This window comes from Haemaphysalis longicornis, unplaced genomic scaffold (assembly GCF_048455015.1).
Source record: "Haemaphysalis longicornis isolate Haplotype H1 unplaced genomic scaffold, Haemaphysalis longicornis Haplotype H1 scaffold_8, whole genome shotgun sequence".
Taxonomy (NCBI): Eukaryota; Metazoa; Arthropoda; class Arachnida; order Ixodida; family Ixodidae; genus Haemaphysalis; species Haemaphysalis longicornis.
The window spans coordinates 117,672,696-117,690,064 of record NW_027526445.1 but is presented as its reverse complement, the minus strand read 5'-3'; the positions used below and the strand labels follow the sequence as shown (position 1 = coordinate 117,690,064).

At 46.9% G+C, this 17,369-nt stretch overlaps 2 protein-coding genes across 9 annotated transcripts in view; one reads left to right on the top strand and one right to left on the bottom strand.

Annotated features, from left to right (window-relative positions):
- LOC144149342 (heterogeneous nuclear ribonucleoprotein L-like) overlaps positions 1 to 2,136 on the bottom strand; it is a 125,827-nt gene extending 123,691 nt beyond the window's left edge. For 2 of the 5 annotated variants that reach the window (XM_077680898.1, XM_077680901.1), the window contains exon 1: positions 1,945 to 2,136. In XM_077680898.1, the coding sequence (XP_077537024.1) occupies positions 1,945 to 2,013 (69 nt within the window). In that variant the 5' untranslated portion in view covers positions 2,014 to 2,136. The remainder of the gene's footprint in view (positions 1 to 1,944) is intronic. The other 3 variants (XM_077680899.1, XM_077680900.1, XM_077680902.1) reach the window with 2 other exon arrangements.
- Positions 2,137 to 2,621: 485 nt separating this feature from the next.
- Positions 2,622 to 17,369, top strand: part of LOC144149513 (zinc finger FYVE domain-containing protein 1-like) — a 56,870-nt gene continuing 42,122 nt past the window's right edge. For 2 of the 4 annotated variants that reach the window (XM_077681118.1, XM_077681116.1), the window contains exons 1-3: positions 2,622 to 2,759; positions 6,252 to 6,446; positions 10,170 to 10,223. In XM_077681118.1, the coding sequence (XP_077537244.1) occupies positions 6,319 to 6,446; positions 10,170 to 10,223 (182 nt within the window). In that variant the 5' untranslated portion in view covers positions 2,622 to 2,759; positions 6,252 to 6,318. Of the gene's footprint in view, positions 2,760 to 6,176; positions 6,447 to 10,169; positions 10,224 to 17,369 lie in introns of all 4 variants that reach the window. The other 2 variants (XM_077681117.1, XM_077681119.1) reach the window with 2 other exon arrangements.

The following is a 17,369-nucleotide window of genomic DNA, read 5'->3' as shown; positions in this document are numbered from 1 at the left end:
AAAAAGAGACTACTACCCTTGGATAGGGAAACAGTTGGCAGCCTCTGTCGCGACCTAAGAAGCTTCCTCAAGGATGCAGCGCTCACGTGAGCCCAAGTGGAGCGAATAAATTTACGGGCGGTGCCATTTTTCGTTTCACTTCACTGCCAGTTTCTTCCGCAAAATTGAATTTATGTCATGACTTCTGGCGCCATAGCAGAGCGCTACGGATTAATTTATAGCCCACCTGGAGATACACGCAACGCGCGCCGAAATGTCGACAGGCCGGCGTTTTTAACCGCGCGGAAATTGCAGTCACGGAACGGCGAATGGGCCAGAAGACATGCATCATCGCGCTGCACGCAAAACAGGATGGCCAATTTCGGCCTTCGAAGCAAAAAGAAATAAATGCTCCGAGTATGACAACAGGTCGTTGCTGCAAATCGTCCGGCTTTAGTGTGCACACGCGCATTACGTGTGTTACTAACTGGACGCGTGGGCAGTGTTGCGTCCGGCGCACTCCGGTGCCGAGAACGTGCGTGTTGCACGCGGATGTGTAAAGGCCGGTACAGGCGCCTTGACGATAACTTTGGACAGCAGCAATGCCCGCCTCCGAAGCAGACGCAGTATTCACAATCGCAGAGAAAGTAAAACAAAAGAAAAACTATCATGTAAGATCGACGAAAAATATTACGGCATTTTATTGGGCACACAATAATCCTGGTATGTACCTTTGAGAGTAGTTAGTGTAGGCCGTGATCCATGCCACCGCTATAACCTTGTCGGCCATGGTATGATATGTTCTAATCTACTTGGGGACAAAGCAGAGGCAGCAGAGCAGCGCAGAGGCTACAACGGAGCTAAGTTCCCCGCCGACTGTCACACCCACGCTGCCAGCGAATCTTCGACCCGGAAAACCGGAACATGAGCGAGTAGTCGAATCGGTCAGCACAAAAGGGTTGGGTGAATGCGGGTATTTTCGCGCCACAAACGAACCGCGTTGTGCCCAGGCGAGGTGTTGTGCGCATTAGACGCGCAGGGCGGGGGAAAAAAACAACCTCGCGGTGATTAGAGGGGTCCGCTCCGGGGTTAAAATACCCCCGCCTAGCCCGATGGTCCCGTCCTGCCTGTAGAAGCGAAGATCTTATCGAAATCGCCGCTTTTCAGCTGTCTCAGCTTCGTTTGTGGCCGTAACGCAGCAGCGGCTCGAGACCTGACTCGAGAAAGACGGATCCGTTGGCCGAACCCCAAAGCTCGTCGCAGGCAAGCGTGCCCAGACCGAGCCCACAAGCGGAGCCTAGAACGCGCACAAAGCCGTGAGAAAAACCCGCCAGAGGCCGGCGCGGCCTTCGAACGGGGACGTTGACCGGACCAGAAATGCAATAAAACTAGAAGTACACCACTGTTTGCAAGGTAAAAAGAAATACATTAACAAACACGGTGCAGGCAACATCAAAATATAAACCCCCCCCTCCCCCCCTTCCCGAGCTGTACCAAAAAACGCGCGATTTGGAACGTAATTCGATTTTAGCTAACGCGGAACGGACTGCGGCAGACACAAAGAGTTGCGATACGAGTGATGAAAAATAATAAAAACATCAATTGCCGGAAGTTTTCGCGATACTACAATCGAATTCGCCAAACCCGGTCGAACGCAACTCGAAGTTCGAAGCGTCCGACCCATCGCTATTGTTTCCAGCTATGCAGCGCGATATATTAACGACACGCCGCAGGAAACGCTCTTTGTTTTCCGGCAGATTCGTCCACGTATCCTCTCGGGCGTTCACGTAGTCGTGTTTCGAGAAAACGCCACCGAGCGACGTACAAACAAGGCACATTGTGTGGCGGGCAGCATTAAGCCTATCAAAGCACGCTTCGTGTGCGTTTCCGAACCGGCGAGCATGAAAGCGATTTTGTCATCGGCGCGCTCTCTCCGCGTTCAGGAACAACGCGTTCGCTACGTACCCGTCCTTCGTCGGTTCGCTGGCGCTTCGCAGCGTGCCCGTCGTAGCTGCTGGCAATATCGGCCATCATTCCAATATTTCGCGGCGAACCGGCTTACACACAGCACACACACGACGCTCGAGTCACGAGTAGATACGCAACCGACAAGAGTTCTGCGCAAAGTAATGGCCACCGAGGAATGGCAGAATCAAGGAGAAAAAGAGAGGCGGCATAGGTGGCGCCAGCAGCCCTCTCGGTTTTTATGTTTTTGTCCTTTTTTTCAGGTTTAGAAGCATGTAATAAATAGTGAGTCTCTTACGGGGACATTAAAGCAGGTGCGCCTGTTTGTGCCACTATGCGCGCTGTAGTCGACAGTGACAAAAATGCTCTTGCTGAAATGAGAAAAATGCATATCTGGAAACTTAAACAGTTTCAAAACTGCGATTGTCTAATAATAGTATTAATAACAGTTTATTTGGTACGTAAAATTTGAATGATTGTTTAGTGTTTTTAAGCACTTTAAGCGCCAAATTTGTACCAAAAGCAGTCATTGTTTCTCATTAAATAAAAAATTTACATACTAGCTATATTCAATAAAAATATGCCTAATTTAGAACTACTTGGGAAGAAACTAATTTGTTATTTAAAATGTTGACATTTAAACACATTGAGCGAAATTGACCGACAGCAAAGGACACCAGGTGGCACATGATCGCTAAACCTTGCCTTGTGATTGTCCTAAATCAGCTGTCCGAAGCACGCATAATACAACATATCAGATATCAGTGATAACAGGATATTAGCGTTACCCCATTCAGCTACTGAAGAGTATAGCGGTAAGTCTTCAGTTTCGCGTGATTTCTGTGCGCTTCGCTTCAGGGATCAACTCCTTGTTCCGACGCGCGACAAAAACAACAACACTTCCGTGAGATTGGCGCCCCATGAGCGCGGTGTGCATTCGTTTGCTGAAGTAGCGAATCGTCAACAATCCCGTTTGCTCCGAGTCGTTCGTGCACACCTACCTCGATAAACTGAGCTGCTTTCTAGCCTCTTCTGCTCACTTGATTAAGCCTAATACGCGCGCAGAGAAGTGACTGAACCGATGTATTCACCATTCCCGCCACCAAAAAAAAGATGACGAAACTGTCCTCCATAGCTGGTCACTCGTTTTGTGATCGCGAGCGAAACCGCAGTGCCCGTGTTTAGTTGAGTCGTCGAGCGTAGTCTTGCGAATTGGAGCTGTTATCGCGCAAGTGGATGCGAATGTGTACGTGTGAAACTACTGTCCTACGTTATGCCCGCCGTGGCGGTGACTCATAGGGGGCAACCTTATTGTTGATAGTCTTCAGTGGCCTTGGAAAAACTTCCCGCGAGCTGTCAGCGACCTGCGATGGCAAGAATTTTTGGTTGAAGATATGGCCTCCAACAATCTGCCAAGTTGGACCATACAACTTAATTTTAGTGTTTAGTGCGGGTGCCTTGGCGTGTTCCTTTTTTTTTTTTTTTTTTCCGCCGGTGTTGTGGCTCAAAGCAAGTGTGGGAAGATTCTCTTGGGATCAAAACAGCGTTGTTTCGTTGTTGTTACAAGATAGGAAAGGTGGTTGTGTATACACAAGTTTTTTGCAGTGCTTCTCAAGGGAAAACCACTTTCGCAGTCGAGTTGTAAGTTCTATTAACTGTCTGAATACGGCAGCGGTGTTTGCAGGCACGGACGAGTAACTGACCTGGTACAGAACTTTTCATTCATTGATGTCAACATTATTGCCCATGGCCTGTGTGTGTGAAGGTGGTTTTTAGTTTAGGATGGCTTTGTTCAACTGGATAACCAAGTCACAGAAAGATATGTCCCGTATACATTTCTTTTCTTTTCTTGTTAAAGAAAAGCAGGTATAATCATTTATCGGAAACAGGGTACAAAATTGCCTGAATAAAGTTGTGACAGATGCATTTGGTCAAGTACATTCAAGCATAAAACGTCTAAAACTTTCAACTGGAGCATTCGAAGCAAGTTTAAACAAAGGTGCTTGAAACTTCAGTTTAATAATGATAGCAAAAAGTATCAGTTACCACATTAAAAAACAGACCTGACTGCACATTGCAAAAAGAGCAGTGCATCATCGTTTACAAAAATTTTCTAAACCTAAGTGAATATAGGCCGTTTGAATTTTACCAGGGTCCCTCGAAAGGTTTTTGTTGTGCTCTGCAAATAATTTGAAGGCTACACCATAGCAGTAGCAAGGAATGCCTCTTTAAAGTATATCATAGCCTAACCTCAAGGAGTGAGCTTCTGCAAGTAGCAAATTGCTGTGCTTAATGATTGTGGAAACAAATTACCTTGTACTGAACATAATATGGAAAAGGTGATGGCCACATTCGCTTTGTGCGCAATATTTGTTTACTTCCTTTCCTTTTTATAGTGTCTCAGTTTTTTTTTTGTCGTCGATTGTGTTTGGTTGTGAAGTGTGTCAAAGTGCTTTACGTTATACTTTATGAAAGCAGAATTTGGATGCAGGGAAATGCTAATCATTGTTAGGAAAAATGCAAATCATTCCACAGCTTCAGATGTAAACCTGGACTGCAGAAAAGTACAATCATTCCCTGTATGCTCAGAGCTATTAGAATATAACTAGTGTGTCGTTTGAAAGGCCCATGCAAGCGAGCTGGTGTGCTTACTCTGTTTTCAGCTAGCTGAGATTTCAAGAGGAACCAGATCAGCATTCTTGAGTGGCAGCTTCGGTTGCTGTAAATAGTTTCACCCTAGTTGGAGCTGTAAAAATGTTGTGCATGGTCTGTTGTGTTGTTTCGTTAAAGTTTCTGCTTTTAGTTCGAGGTCTGTTGTGCATGGTTGTTGTGCATGGTCTGTTGTGCATGGTTGTGCATGGTCTGTTGTGCATGTACATGCACAACATGCATGTTGTGCATGTTGTGCATGGTCTGTTGTGTTGTTTCGTTAAAGTTTCTGCTTTTAGTTCGAGGTGAAGCAAGCTAGCTTGTGTTATTCAATCCTTGAAACGACACGAGTGGAGTATAAGCCTTGTTCTGTCTGGAAGGCACAGATACGATAAACCCAGTACGGCAGAAAGCTTGGGAGAGATGAGATGGCAAAAATTTGGGACGAAAAGCAGCTGTACTAACATATGAAAGAGGCCATTTGAAGTAGTTTAAAGGAGCCATTCAGACAAAATACAAGTTGGGTTTATTAGAAAGACTGCTTAGTCCCGATAACAATGATACCAATATCATCGCAATCTTCGAACAAATGACGGAGATATTAAAGAAAACGTGTGAAGCAGTCGCGACCCCCTAGCCAATTTCCCGCAACTTTTCTATGTCGTCACGGAACCTTGTTTGTGCGATTGGCGACCCCCTAACTGACCTGTCGCGACGACACATGACTGGACGTCTGTAATGGGGCCTCTAGTTCCATTTGACCGCATCACTTAAATGCTAACGTCCAGTTAACGCTTTGAAAATTATGTTTTATTGTTGGCCCGTATGACGTCATTCTTGCTCATAACACGTCGCTGTGGTGCAAAATTTGAAAGTTTTTAAATACTTGCGTTTTTTTTTCGTTAAAAAAACATCTTTTGGGGCTGTAATGGAGCTGAGTGAGATACTGAATCCTAGTTCTTTCAAATTACACGAAGTTGTATTTTCTCTTCATGGCTCCTTTAAGGACCTCTCAAACGTGTCAGATGTGTCAAATGCAGCCACAAATTCTTGCGGAAAAAACTTGCATCGATTTCCAGCTTATGTATTTCTGAACTGTGCCAAAGGAATAGCTGCAAATATTTTCAGCAATATTGATCTAAAACACGTTTTATGGATTATTTTGTTCATGTTTTTTTGCCAGTGCTAGGCCACAAAAGGTTATGTTTTCCCATGCTGAAAGTGGGGCGACCATTTGTTCCTTCGGGCATCAGTCTGCACCCAGCCATCCTGCTTGATAGCAATCTGACCTCTCAATCCGATCAAGGGTTCTGGAAAGGGCAACGTTTGCAGATAAATGCATGCAGAGCAAACGCTGTACCTTTTCATTTGGCGGCCACTTTTCTGAAGGAGGCGAAAAGCAAAAATGCCCGTGTGTTTGAGATTTCGGCGCACATTAAAGATTCCCAGGCGGTCAAAATTAATCCGAAGCCCTCCACTACGGCGTGCCTCATCGCCTCTGTAGTGTCGGTGCATTAAACCCCACAATCACTCAATCAATGTACCTTTCCATTTTCCGATGATCGCCTTTGCTTTGTTGACAGCTTCTTGATTTCAGCACGCAAGCTTGCTCCACTAATTACTGAAAGGATCGCTCTTTGCTACGTGACAACGTGCAGGGCAGGGGCCCATGGAAGCTTGGAGCTTTGGAGGCGACCACGAGCAGGCGTTGCTGGGGTCCCCTCAATGAACCAGACGCGCGCGGCCCAGTCCAACTCCCACTCTAGTCAGGGCCGCTGCCTCCCACACCCACCGACCCGCTGTGCCCGGGCGTCTTGTGCAGAACGCCTCACCTGCCGTGGACCACACCCGAGGTGATCCCCGCTTGCCTACCCCGGCGTTGGTGTTCACCTTGTATTGGTGGAGTTTGCTCAGGCCTTTGCCCATGCTGGGGTTACTTTGAAGTCACTCCATATTGGTGGAGTTTGTTTAGGATAGGGTTTTTCTGCAGGGAGCAGCATATTGTAGCTAATGCTGCCGGGTTTCTCTCTAAACATAGTTGGGTGATTTGCTCGGAGAGAAAAATACGCGCCCTACGTGCCATCTACGCTTGCTTCGAGCGTTGTCTGGTGCATCACTGAAGCCTGAAACAGTGTGTGTTATTCGCCTGTCCAGAACAGTCTTGAGCAGTGGGGGGATATGCAGGACTGCTCTCGCATTTTGAATTTAAGGGGAAAAAAACAACAACAGACAAACGGTACAGCCGTGAAACAATTCTGAACACTCCAAAATGACAAAATCAGAGGGACGAGCGTACATATTTGGGATGTGAGCCCAAGCTTGCAAAGGCTCGTGAACTGCCAATAGTTTGCGCAGACATCCAAGAGAACTGGACTTGTGTAAGTTAGTTGTATGTTGAAAGCATCAGTTGGCTAAGGGCTGTTCTTGTTGTTCGAATGGTCGTATGTTGCATTTCAGTTGAGCCCAAGTCCGCAACACTTGAAAGCACCTAGCTGACTTGGAGTGCTGCATCTTTTATTGAACATTCTTTTGAAAAGTCTGTTGTGTTGCCTTACTGTGTTCACACACGATATCGTTTGAGCTTACATTGGGTGTTGTGAGTCCTAGAAAGCTGCTGCTGTTAAGCAGGCACACGTGCGTGCTAAAAAAAAGAACAATAATCGCGTATTTTTACGGCTGTTGCTGCGATTGACTGAGCATGGCACGTGGAGTCCAGTAATCACCTGGCTGCCATGTCGGTTTTTGCCTTAGCAAGCACTTCCGTTTCCATGCTGCCCCGTCATACCGCCACAGGCTTGATAGAAACACGCATCAAGACTGGTGCCTTCTGCTGTGTCAGGCCCCAGCACATACTGGGGCTGCCTAGACCAATCTCTGCCAGAGAATTCGTCATCGTCTGTATTGTGGCAGCCCATCTCCTGCAGCTATTCTGCGACCCAGTCCGGCCATGTGGACCCCTGCTAGTTGACACTCGTCTTGTGCTGCGGAGCGCCATGGTGCCTGCACTGCTCTACGGTGGTGTGAACAGCTCACTGCCTTGCTCTTTGAAGTTGCGCTGCACGTTTTGGTCCCACCTTGTGTAGTGGCCTCGTTCAGTGAGTTCCTGTCCAGTGTGGCCAACGGCACTCACAGCTGCCATCATACACCGAAGGCTCCGTCGTCATTGCCTTTCACCTTGCCGTCGTGAACTCCCTACTATTTTCACCAATGCACTTGGCTGCCGCCATGTGTGCTGAAGCCTTTTTATGCACGGATTCCGCCATTCTAGCCCGGTACGTCAGCCTGCAGCGTTTTTATTCTTTTGCTGAGGCTCTCATCAGCCGTCTTGCTACACCACCTCCAATAGTGCAACACTTTCCCTCTCTCACCACGTCTCTTGAGTTTGTGGACCTGCTATCCCTAGGCCTGCCACGCACAAGTTTTGTGGTACCCTGCAGGAGCTGGACTCAGCTTGCCCGCAAACCTCTGTCTGAGCCTCTTCAACTTGCTACATGACCAGCAACCTTAGCCTGTTGCAGCTGCAGTAGGCTGTCGCCACAACTGGCTCACAGTGCAGTGCAGCTACTCCTATGTCACCTGCTTCCAGCACCACACCTGCCTGCAGTGATCCGGCCATTGGGTCTCAAGCACGGCTCTTAACCTCAGCACCACTAACAAACGTGAAACGCCTCATGCCTCAAGCGACACTTGTGGACTACTCCTGATGCCAGTGACACCAAGCTCGATGAGCTTGCCAGCCTTTCTAACAATTAGCAGTGGCGACAACACTTGATTGCACCAGATGACACGGGTGGATGCACAATCTCGTCCTTTACCTCGTGTGTCCCAAGGCCTTTGTTATTTCAGCTTTGAGGCCGTTACGCCACCGTTCAGCTGCATCTGGCACATGTTCCTCACAGCTTTGACATGATTCGTCGTCCTTGGTTCACACGATGCTTGGCAGTCCATGCTGCTTGCTTTGTGTGGGTCTGCACCATCGACACACTGCCGTCATCTGCAGTGGAAGGTACTGCGCATTGCAGCTGTCATGTTTCTCGGGCTCTGCTCTTACCCATGCAACGTCGTTAGGTGCTGCAGTTCGTCGTGTTGCTTTACTGTGCCATTGGTTCAAGCCTGTACTCCCCAACGCCAAACGAACAGCCTTTTGCAGGCCAGCGGAGACCCCACACCTTGCCTTGTCTTGTGTCACTGCACCAGTCGTTTCTGAATTCGTTTTGCTTGACCAGGCAGAGGCCCCCCTCTGTGTTGTTCAGTTACTTGAACTTGTGAGTTTAGCTGGTACTCTGTTTTTCACAGGGGAATGCCAGTGGACCGCGCTGTTACCACCCTACCTGTTTTCCCTTTGCCAAGCTCCTCCGTAAGAGCTTCCACTCCTACGATGACGTAGACTGTTGAACCCTTTTTTTCTGTCGTACGCCCCCCACACAATTCTCTTCTTGGCTGCTCAATTGGATGGGCCCTTGGTTTCTTTATGGACAGTGCTCATGTTTGGCGCATTCCTGTGTACATAGAGTAGAAGAGTTTGGAGCTGGGCCTATTGGTACTTACGTGGAAAAATGACAGAACCCAGCCTTGAGGATGTGTTTTCCCACTCTCTCCTTGTGTACGCGTCCTCGAACTTGGGTTCCGTCGTTTTTCCCTGTTTACATAGTTTACTTTCGAATGGCCACCGCAGCCTGCGTCATGTATGCATAGTTTTTATGCAGGTTTCTGCGCAACCCTTTATTGCACGTTGTTTTCTATGCCACGGTGCATTGTTATACTTTCTCGGGCATTTCGGGCATAGCATTCCTCCACAGGAAGCCCAGGCCTTTTATGCATAGTACCAGTGTACATACCGGCTGTGCAGTATTTGTTCGCGCAATGGCCCATTTGTTTTTTCGGAAACGTTGATGTCTGTACTAAGGCTTCCTTATGTGGGAAAAAAGATTCAACATATTTTGTTAGTTAGAGTCAAAATGGCATATCACACTGTAGGCAACAAGAAAACTGATCGAAACCGTACCTATTCAGTCAAAAGCAGAGCATGTGAACCAAAAATTCATTCTATTCAGTGCATGCTGTAAAACGCACAATGATCTGCCTTCGAAGCCTAAAGCCTGTCTTTTCTTCAGTTGTAAACATGCATTGGGTCAACGCTGACATGATGTTCAATGGCACGGCTGCCATATTTAAGGACCTACAATTTAGGTAAAACCGCCCATGTAACTTGCGTAACAGCCAGTCACACAATGCACAGCACATGTGCAGCACTGCAGAGACAAAGATAAAGCTGTGGCAAAGGGGACAATAGCGGTGTGCTGCGTTTGCTTTATGTTACGTGCTAGTTTTTTTGTTTTTGTTTTTTGTTGTTGTTGTTTCGGGTTTGTTGATAGGGGTTTACATTGTTGCAGCTGCAAGAGTGATTAGTATTGTAGTGCCTGAAGCGAATAGTATACTTGAAACTGCTGTTCACAAGTTGGTCATGAATTTGGCACAGAACGGCAGAGCAGCTTGTTTCTCTGACCTCTCCCTTTTTCCCCCCACTTACCTTTTTTTTTATTATCATCCCCTGATCGCATGACGGTGTGTTTCAGGTCAGGGCGTGACGTACAAGGCAGTTGTCCAACGCCTTTTCCTCCTGGTGAGCGGTACGTTTGAAGACCGTGTTCAATGTTCCTTCTGGCAAGATTGGCGTTGGTGCTGCGACGTTGTTGTGTCATGCCGCAAAAAGTTTGTCAGCTTCTGCAGTGTGATGGTATTGGTGGCTAGAACTTGAGACTTTAGTCGCACACACGAGACAGGCACTTGAGAAGGGCGTACGAGACAGAGACGAACATTTATCTGGGTGAAATGAGCTGATGATATGAAGGTACAGTTACTACCAGACTGCGACACTTAAGTCAATCCTAAACACACAGAGTTCTACTAGGGTAAAAAACTAACACGTTCAAGTTCACTTCCAACAGGAACCAGTAAGGAATCAAATGTCTCACGTGCATTGGCACTCTCAGTGCAGTCGATGCTGCTATTATCCCGGTTGTCGGTGATCTCTTGGTGGTTGACACGGGAACCGACACGTCGTCCAGTCGATGCTGGTGGTTTAATGCACGGTCGTCGACGGCCAGCTTGCAGGCACGGCTGTCCCTGCAGCCTGGCTGGGTCTCCGGGCGTCCTTAACGACGGCCTCGGCAGACCACGGCTACCGCATTTTTCAGGCAGACCTCAGAGCGGGGCTCCACCGATTCTACTGTGCTTCGTCCCCAGCCGTGATCTCCTCTTCTTGTTCCTTTTCTGACGTCACATTATTGCCTCCACTATTTTCCTGGTTCACTGTGAGGCGACACTTCGACGGCGCATACCCCCCGAGGGTGATTGTCCCCGCCCTGCTAAATGATCTCCGAAACTTTCTTGTCGACGCCTTCTGACGCACCCACCGCTCGGTCCTGTGCCTCATCACAAGCAGGTAGCATCTTCTTTGCTCCCCAATAGCGTTTCTGATATGTGGGAGAGAGTTGGCAGCTGTATGACAAGCAAGTGCACGTGGCACTGGAAGCATTGTTTTATCGTGGTGGCTCTCAGTGGCTAAGGCGTTGTGCTGCTGAGCCAAAGGATGCGGGTTCGGTCCCAGCCGCGGTGGCTGCTTTTGAGATGGAGGCGAGAGGTGAAAATGCCTGTGTGTCAAGATTTCGACTTACGTTACAGATCTCAAGGGGGTCAGAATTAATCCATAGGAGCCCTCCACTACAGTGCTCAGGTTCAGCTTCAGCACGTTAAACCTCATAATTTTGAATTTGGAAGCGTTGTTCTTTTAGGCACTTCCATCGAGCACTCACTACCCAGTCTTATTGCTTTGCATATATGATACCCATTATGCTGTAGGAAGGCAAGTTCTCGTGGAAAGGAAGTCAACGTGAATGACGGCCACAAATTGTGCCCCAGCCTTCATTTCTGTTGTAGCTGTATAAGCAGACATGTTTGGCGTACACCTGAACATAAGTCGGAACTGAAGTGCAAATAGTATCAGCTATTGCATAACTTGTAGCAGAGCAATGCGTAGCTCCAATGTTGTCTATATGTACCACTCCATTTTGTATCAGTCCAGCTCGTGCCTCAAGACGCATTTCACTGCTACATGCAAGCCATGCTTTGTTCACACATTACACACGCTAAAGGGACACTGACCAACACAGGAACACACCACCGAACTGTGAGAATTCTCTCCGTTCTTAGCCCTCCACACTTCCTAAATCACTGACGGCCTGCCTGTCTATACGCACTAGAGGTGGAACTCTTCATAGAAGTGTGGGAGTGTTTGTATCAAACTTTCCCAAGCACCGAGTTTAATGTTAGCCTGAGCAGTGGAACCTCAGGGATGCTGATTCCAGCTCTCGTGCTGTACTCAGTGTTTGCCTTTTGTTGCGTTGTGGAGTGCAGTCCGTGACAGCATAGAGGAGAGGCACGACAGAGCACACGGGGGCTTTGCGGGGGCTGGGAAGGAGAAGTGAAGTAAGGTTTTTGGATCGGTGTACAATGAGTGAGCTACAGCTCTTATAAACTTCCCTCGTAGCTGTTGCCGTACTGTGCATGCAGATTTTGGCTTGGCCGAGTGACCTATTTCAATCTACTGACACAAAGTTGCCACCAAAAACACATTGAGAATATTGATGTACAAAGCCAGTGTGATATCGGCAGCAATCAATTGTTGCAAAATTTGCATTTATGTGAGAAGCAAAGTTGCAGCTTCGTGCATGGTAGTGTGACAGGTCAGTGTGCTATCAGTGTCTGGAGACAAACAAGGCCAATCTCAGGGCAGACAACTAAGGTATCGGGCGGGTTTTCAGACACTTCTAAAATGTTTAATGTTTCTGCAGAGTTTCTTAAGTGTAGGCTTGAGTACGGTGTGGAAATGGAACTGAGCTTGTAGCCCAAGCAAGAGACAATGCACTGTCTCCACCATGTCGCAGTGTCACACGGGCTGCAGCAACACGTTCATATGCTCGACAGGGGTGGGAAAGCTGTGGCACCTTGACGAGAAATAGGCTGTATTTCCCGTACAGGGGGCGGGTAATATACAAGAGTACAGTTATTGCTCACAGGGGAGCCAAGGGCGTCGATAAATTGCCAAGTTGTGCGCGTATGCTGTTTCAAACTAGTTATGGTGGTATTGTGATCGTGGAGGTGGAAGGAAAAAGAAAGTATCGGTCCTTCTTCTGTTTGTGAGGAAAAAAGGCAGCTAGATGTCTCTGCTACATCGTGATGTTGCAGGGTTTCTGGCAACAGGTTCTGTAGCTATCCAAAGGTAGATACAGGCTTTGTTTTTTGAATAGTGATGGGCACTGTACGAGAGTACAATTGTCGCTGACAGAGGTGCCACAGGCTCCGCTAGATGGTTCAGTTGTGGGCAGTCTCAAATATTGTGGTCACAAAGATCAAAGAAAAAAAGGGGTGACGTTTGTTTCCTTTGTGAGGAACAGGGTAAGTCACTGTGCATTAACGTCGGGACTTCAAATGTGAAACTCTTATGGCACTCGTGAAAGAATGAAAAATGTTAGGTCTCCATCTGTGTGTGTGGCATTGTTAGTTGTGATGACGAGATATAGCGTTCCTATGTTTTGACTGTAGTATTAGGTAGGATGAAGCAAGTACCTTTGCTGGGGAGTAGGAGTGGGTTCGCCCTTTCACCCCTCATTGCTTTCTCACATTAGTGAGCGCCAAGATGGCTGCCACTGGCGATTAGAAGCGTCATTTCACTTCCCACTCAATATCCCTCACCCTCCTGTTAACCAGGAGTGGGCTGTCTCGGTTATAAAAGAAGGCAGTCTTCATGGTGGCTATGGGGATGACATTGGGACTGGACATGCATGTGTACACACGATTTTTCCCTCATAGCCACATGTGCATCGCATTCTAAAATAAAGGCCCCCCCAACCCTTAGGAAGATACATACATGCAGCGTAATTGGGGTTTGTAGGAAATGAGCACACAAGTAAAACTCTTCAACAGGTGTTAATGCGCTTGGCTCTAGCCACTCGTCATGTGTTATATCCAGAGGGTATATCAAGCAGAATGGAACTGTTTTCAGGGGGGCTTTGCAATATACTGACGATGACGAACAGGCAAAGTTTTTGCCGCAGTTGGGCCTGCATGACACTGTGCAATAAAAAGAGGATTCCTGTGTAAGGCTGGGTGTGGCCATATACCTATGCGCAGGTTTTGGTACAACTGCAATGTGGAATGCCCATTGTACCCTCCCACATAGAGCTTTTTTACTACAAACAATGCTTCCACCTTCAAGTCGTGCTGTAGTTATGAACAAAAAATGGGTTGAGAAGTGTAGATGAGCTATCACTGTCAGCAGGCGCGCATGGCATGCATGTTCTGCTCCTTTTGTTTACCGCCGGTGTAGTATCACGGCGCTCCTATGCAGTTCGGCCACAGCTCCCGTACTCCAGTTACTTCTAACAACACTTGTATCAAGGCCTTCAGGAGCAGTTTGAAAATGCTAATTACTGAAATTGGCTGGTGATTACAACACTCCCTAATGCGCTATTTGGGCACGGCAGCTCTGCACTGAGGCAGCATGAGCAGCATGAGGGATTATGAGCCTCGGCATCGGCGGCGCGAAGCTACTCAACAAGAGGCCGCGAACTGCGTCTTAAGAGGGGACATGGCTCTTAAAACTATTTCTTTTAATTTTTAAGTAAACTCTGTGAAACTTGTCAGTCTTGCTCCTTTTCCCCCACTGATTTCAAATATTCCATTATTATTTCAGTTGGTTTGTTAGTCACCAAGATAATTGGAGATAATTTGCCATTTTTGGTGGAACAATAGAAAAAACAGTGTTGGTCATAAAATGGTAATCTTTGTATTTTCCAATACTATGAACCCTGGTGAATGCAGTAATCGAAGTGGTTTTTTTATGCTTCGCTGGGAACCAATTTTTCAGCTCATTGAACTTCAGTGTTTGAAGTGGGCACTCAAAATGGTTCCTTGCCACTGGTGCCACCAAGGTTTGATGAGCTGTAAAATTAGTTCCAAGCGATGCATCAAAAAACTTATTCTCTTATTGCACTCACCAGGGTTCATAGTGTTGGAAAATGTAAAGATTAGTTTTATGACCAACACTGCTTTGTCTATTGTTCCTCCAAAACTGGTTAATTACCTCTGATTATCTCGAGAACTAATTGGCCAACTAAAAAAAATAATGCCATATTTGAAATCAATGGGGGAAAAGCAGCAAGGCTGACAATTTTCACAGAGTTTACTTAAAAATTTAAACAGTTTTTTTAAGAGCAGTGTCCCCCCTTAAGCGAACGCACACCATAGTGACGCGCACGCCCCCCGCACATTTTCGCCAGCGTCGCGCCGTACATCGAGCACCTCATGCGGGCACGGCATACTGCCCCGTCCCCACCCCCACCGCACACTTTGGAGAGCGCTGGCTTGCGCCGCCACCACGAACTGCCCTCCCCTCCCAATTTCGCGACACTCTTTTCCTTTGCTTTCTTTCATGGTTCGCTTTTTCTTTCACTCGCCGGTCCTGCCATCGTTCATTCGGTTATGCCGACAATGCGGCTCAACCCAGAGACGGCCGCCAAAGGGCTGCTCCCTAAAAGCAACGAGTTCAGGAGGTGCCTTTGAAACATGAGTTTACCTACTTGCTGAAAGAACTTACCTACTTGTATCGTGAAGAGAGCTTCCCTTGTGTCCGAGAAATTTACTCTGTATTGTCGTCAGCTGAATTGCTTGTGTCCTCTCTGTTCTTGTTTGCCTCATCTTTTGTTGGTCCTCTGTTTCTGATGTTTCATTGTGTGTGTGCAAGTCGCATTTGTTTGCTGAACTGTTAAATGACATTTTCACAGTGTTCTTGAGGGCAGCTACACTTACTGTGTTGTAGTGGTGTGACGTTGCTTATCGCCATTGTATATGTAAGGCTGCAGCAAAGCATGTTTGCTTTCTTTCTTTTTTTGTGCGTGTGCATGAGCTGGCTGCTGTGGGATTGCAGAAAGTGTATAAAGGGGGCAGTTATCACAATTGGTTGTGCAAAACGTGTTGTTTAAAGTATTTTTTGAGAATGCAGCGATCACGTTATTGTTGACCCCTGTGCAGTCAATCACTGCTCCTGTAATGTTTTGAAATAACATTAGCAACCATGACTGGGAGGACTGGTGTGGGTATGGACTCATACTTCTAACAAAACCAGCAAAAACAGCACGTAATTATGAATGAACGTCACATAGAAACTGACATCATGGTCCCTGTGCTCTAAATTTCAGCCCCGCTGCAAATGTTCTTGTTCTAACCACCTTTTCACTCTGGTGCAAACAGAGCATCAGGATACTAGCACGCATCCAACTTTATGTCGACTTGCATGCATTGGTGCAGCGTGGTTGGTTCCTTGGTCTGGTCTTGGTCGCCAGTGTACTACTTTGGCAGCACAGTTTATCGGCAAACCAGCAAAAAAGTGTGCAATTTAAGAAGTATTTTACCTATTTTGATACATATATAACTGCGGAGCTCACAGCCAGGCAGAGCTTTCATTACTTAACCCTTTGAGGGCCGAATTTTTTTGCCAAATGTGACCCCCCAGGGTCGATTTTTTTTATTGCTGATTTAAATTCTTCGGATGAATCTATTTCGAGAAAAAATTATCGTAATTTCTTTAAGGTGACCATAAAGTGACAAAAAAATCATTGTGTTGTTACATACATGTGGTTTATTCATGAGTAACACAAGAAAAATTCTAAATAAAAACGAGAGAGTAACAAGCCGGCACCTTTTGAGTGAATCAAAATCAGATAGACATCACTTTCGCGGGCGCAAAAAGCAGGAAGCGCCCGGAGGACGATAGCGAAACCAGCCGCTGTGCGCGCGCGGACGCGCGCGGCCTGATTCGAGAGCGATAGATGGCGCACCGCTCATAAAATACAAAAAAAAGGAGAAAAGAGCCTTATCAGTTTCGCAGGCGACCTTGGTCTGTGGCAGGCGCAAGAAGCAACAGGCGCCCGGGCACCCAGTGGGCGATACCCTGTGCGCCCCTTGTTAGCGGATGCGCAAGCGACAGCCGGTGCACCGCTGATGTAAATCATAATAAAATAAAAAGAAGAGCCACTGGTGCAAGAAAAAAATTTGACGTATTTCCAAAGTGTGGCAGCACATGCCAAGCAAAAGCAGTTGGCGAAAAAGGCGCGCTTTTTAAAGATACAAGCGATGCCGTACATGTACATCATTGACCATTTTGAAAGTGTTTGCCGATGCTGTATATGTACGGCTGTGACCCTCAAAGGGTTAAGCTTTCATTACTTAACAAGTCGCTGCAAGGAAACTTCCACAATAAAAAAAAAGAAAACATTAGTGAGGTTTCACTGTATTGATGCAGAAAAAAGGACAAGCGTTTGAGCTTTTTGTTGCCCTACATGTACTAACTGGACTTGTAGTCCTTGGTTCGATTGCACTTTCACTGAATAAAGTGAGCTATTCACGTCTGATGCAAAAAGTTTAATCAAAATCTGAATTACAGAACCCAGAAGAGGCGACAAATGCAGTACTGTTGGAAATGTATGAAACATGTGCTCCTATTAGGCTCGCTTAGTACCACAACACTTCTTTGATAATGTCAAGCACAAACTTGTACAAATCATTGATCTTCGTCATCATCATCATCAGATCCTGCATGCCCACTGTGAAATGAATGCCTCTCCGGGTTATCCGCCTTTGTCTGTCCTGGGCCAGCCAGGTTCATAATTTGTCCTCATTTTACTGCTCCATTCACTTGTTTTTTTTCCCTTGGCTTT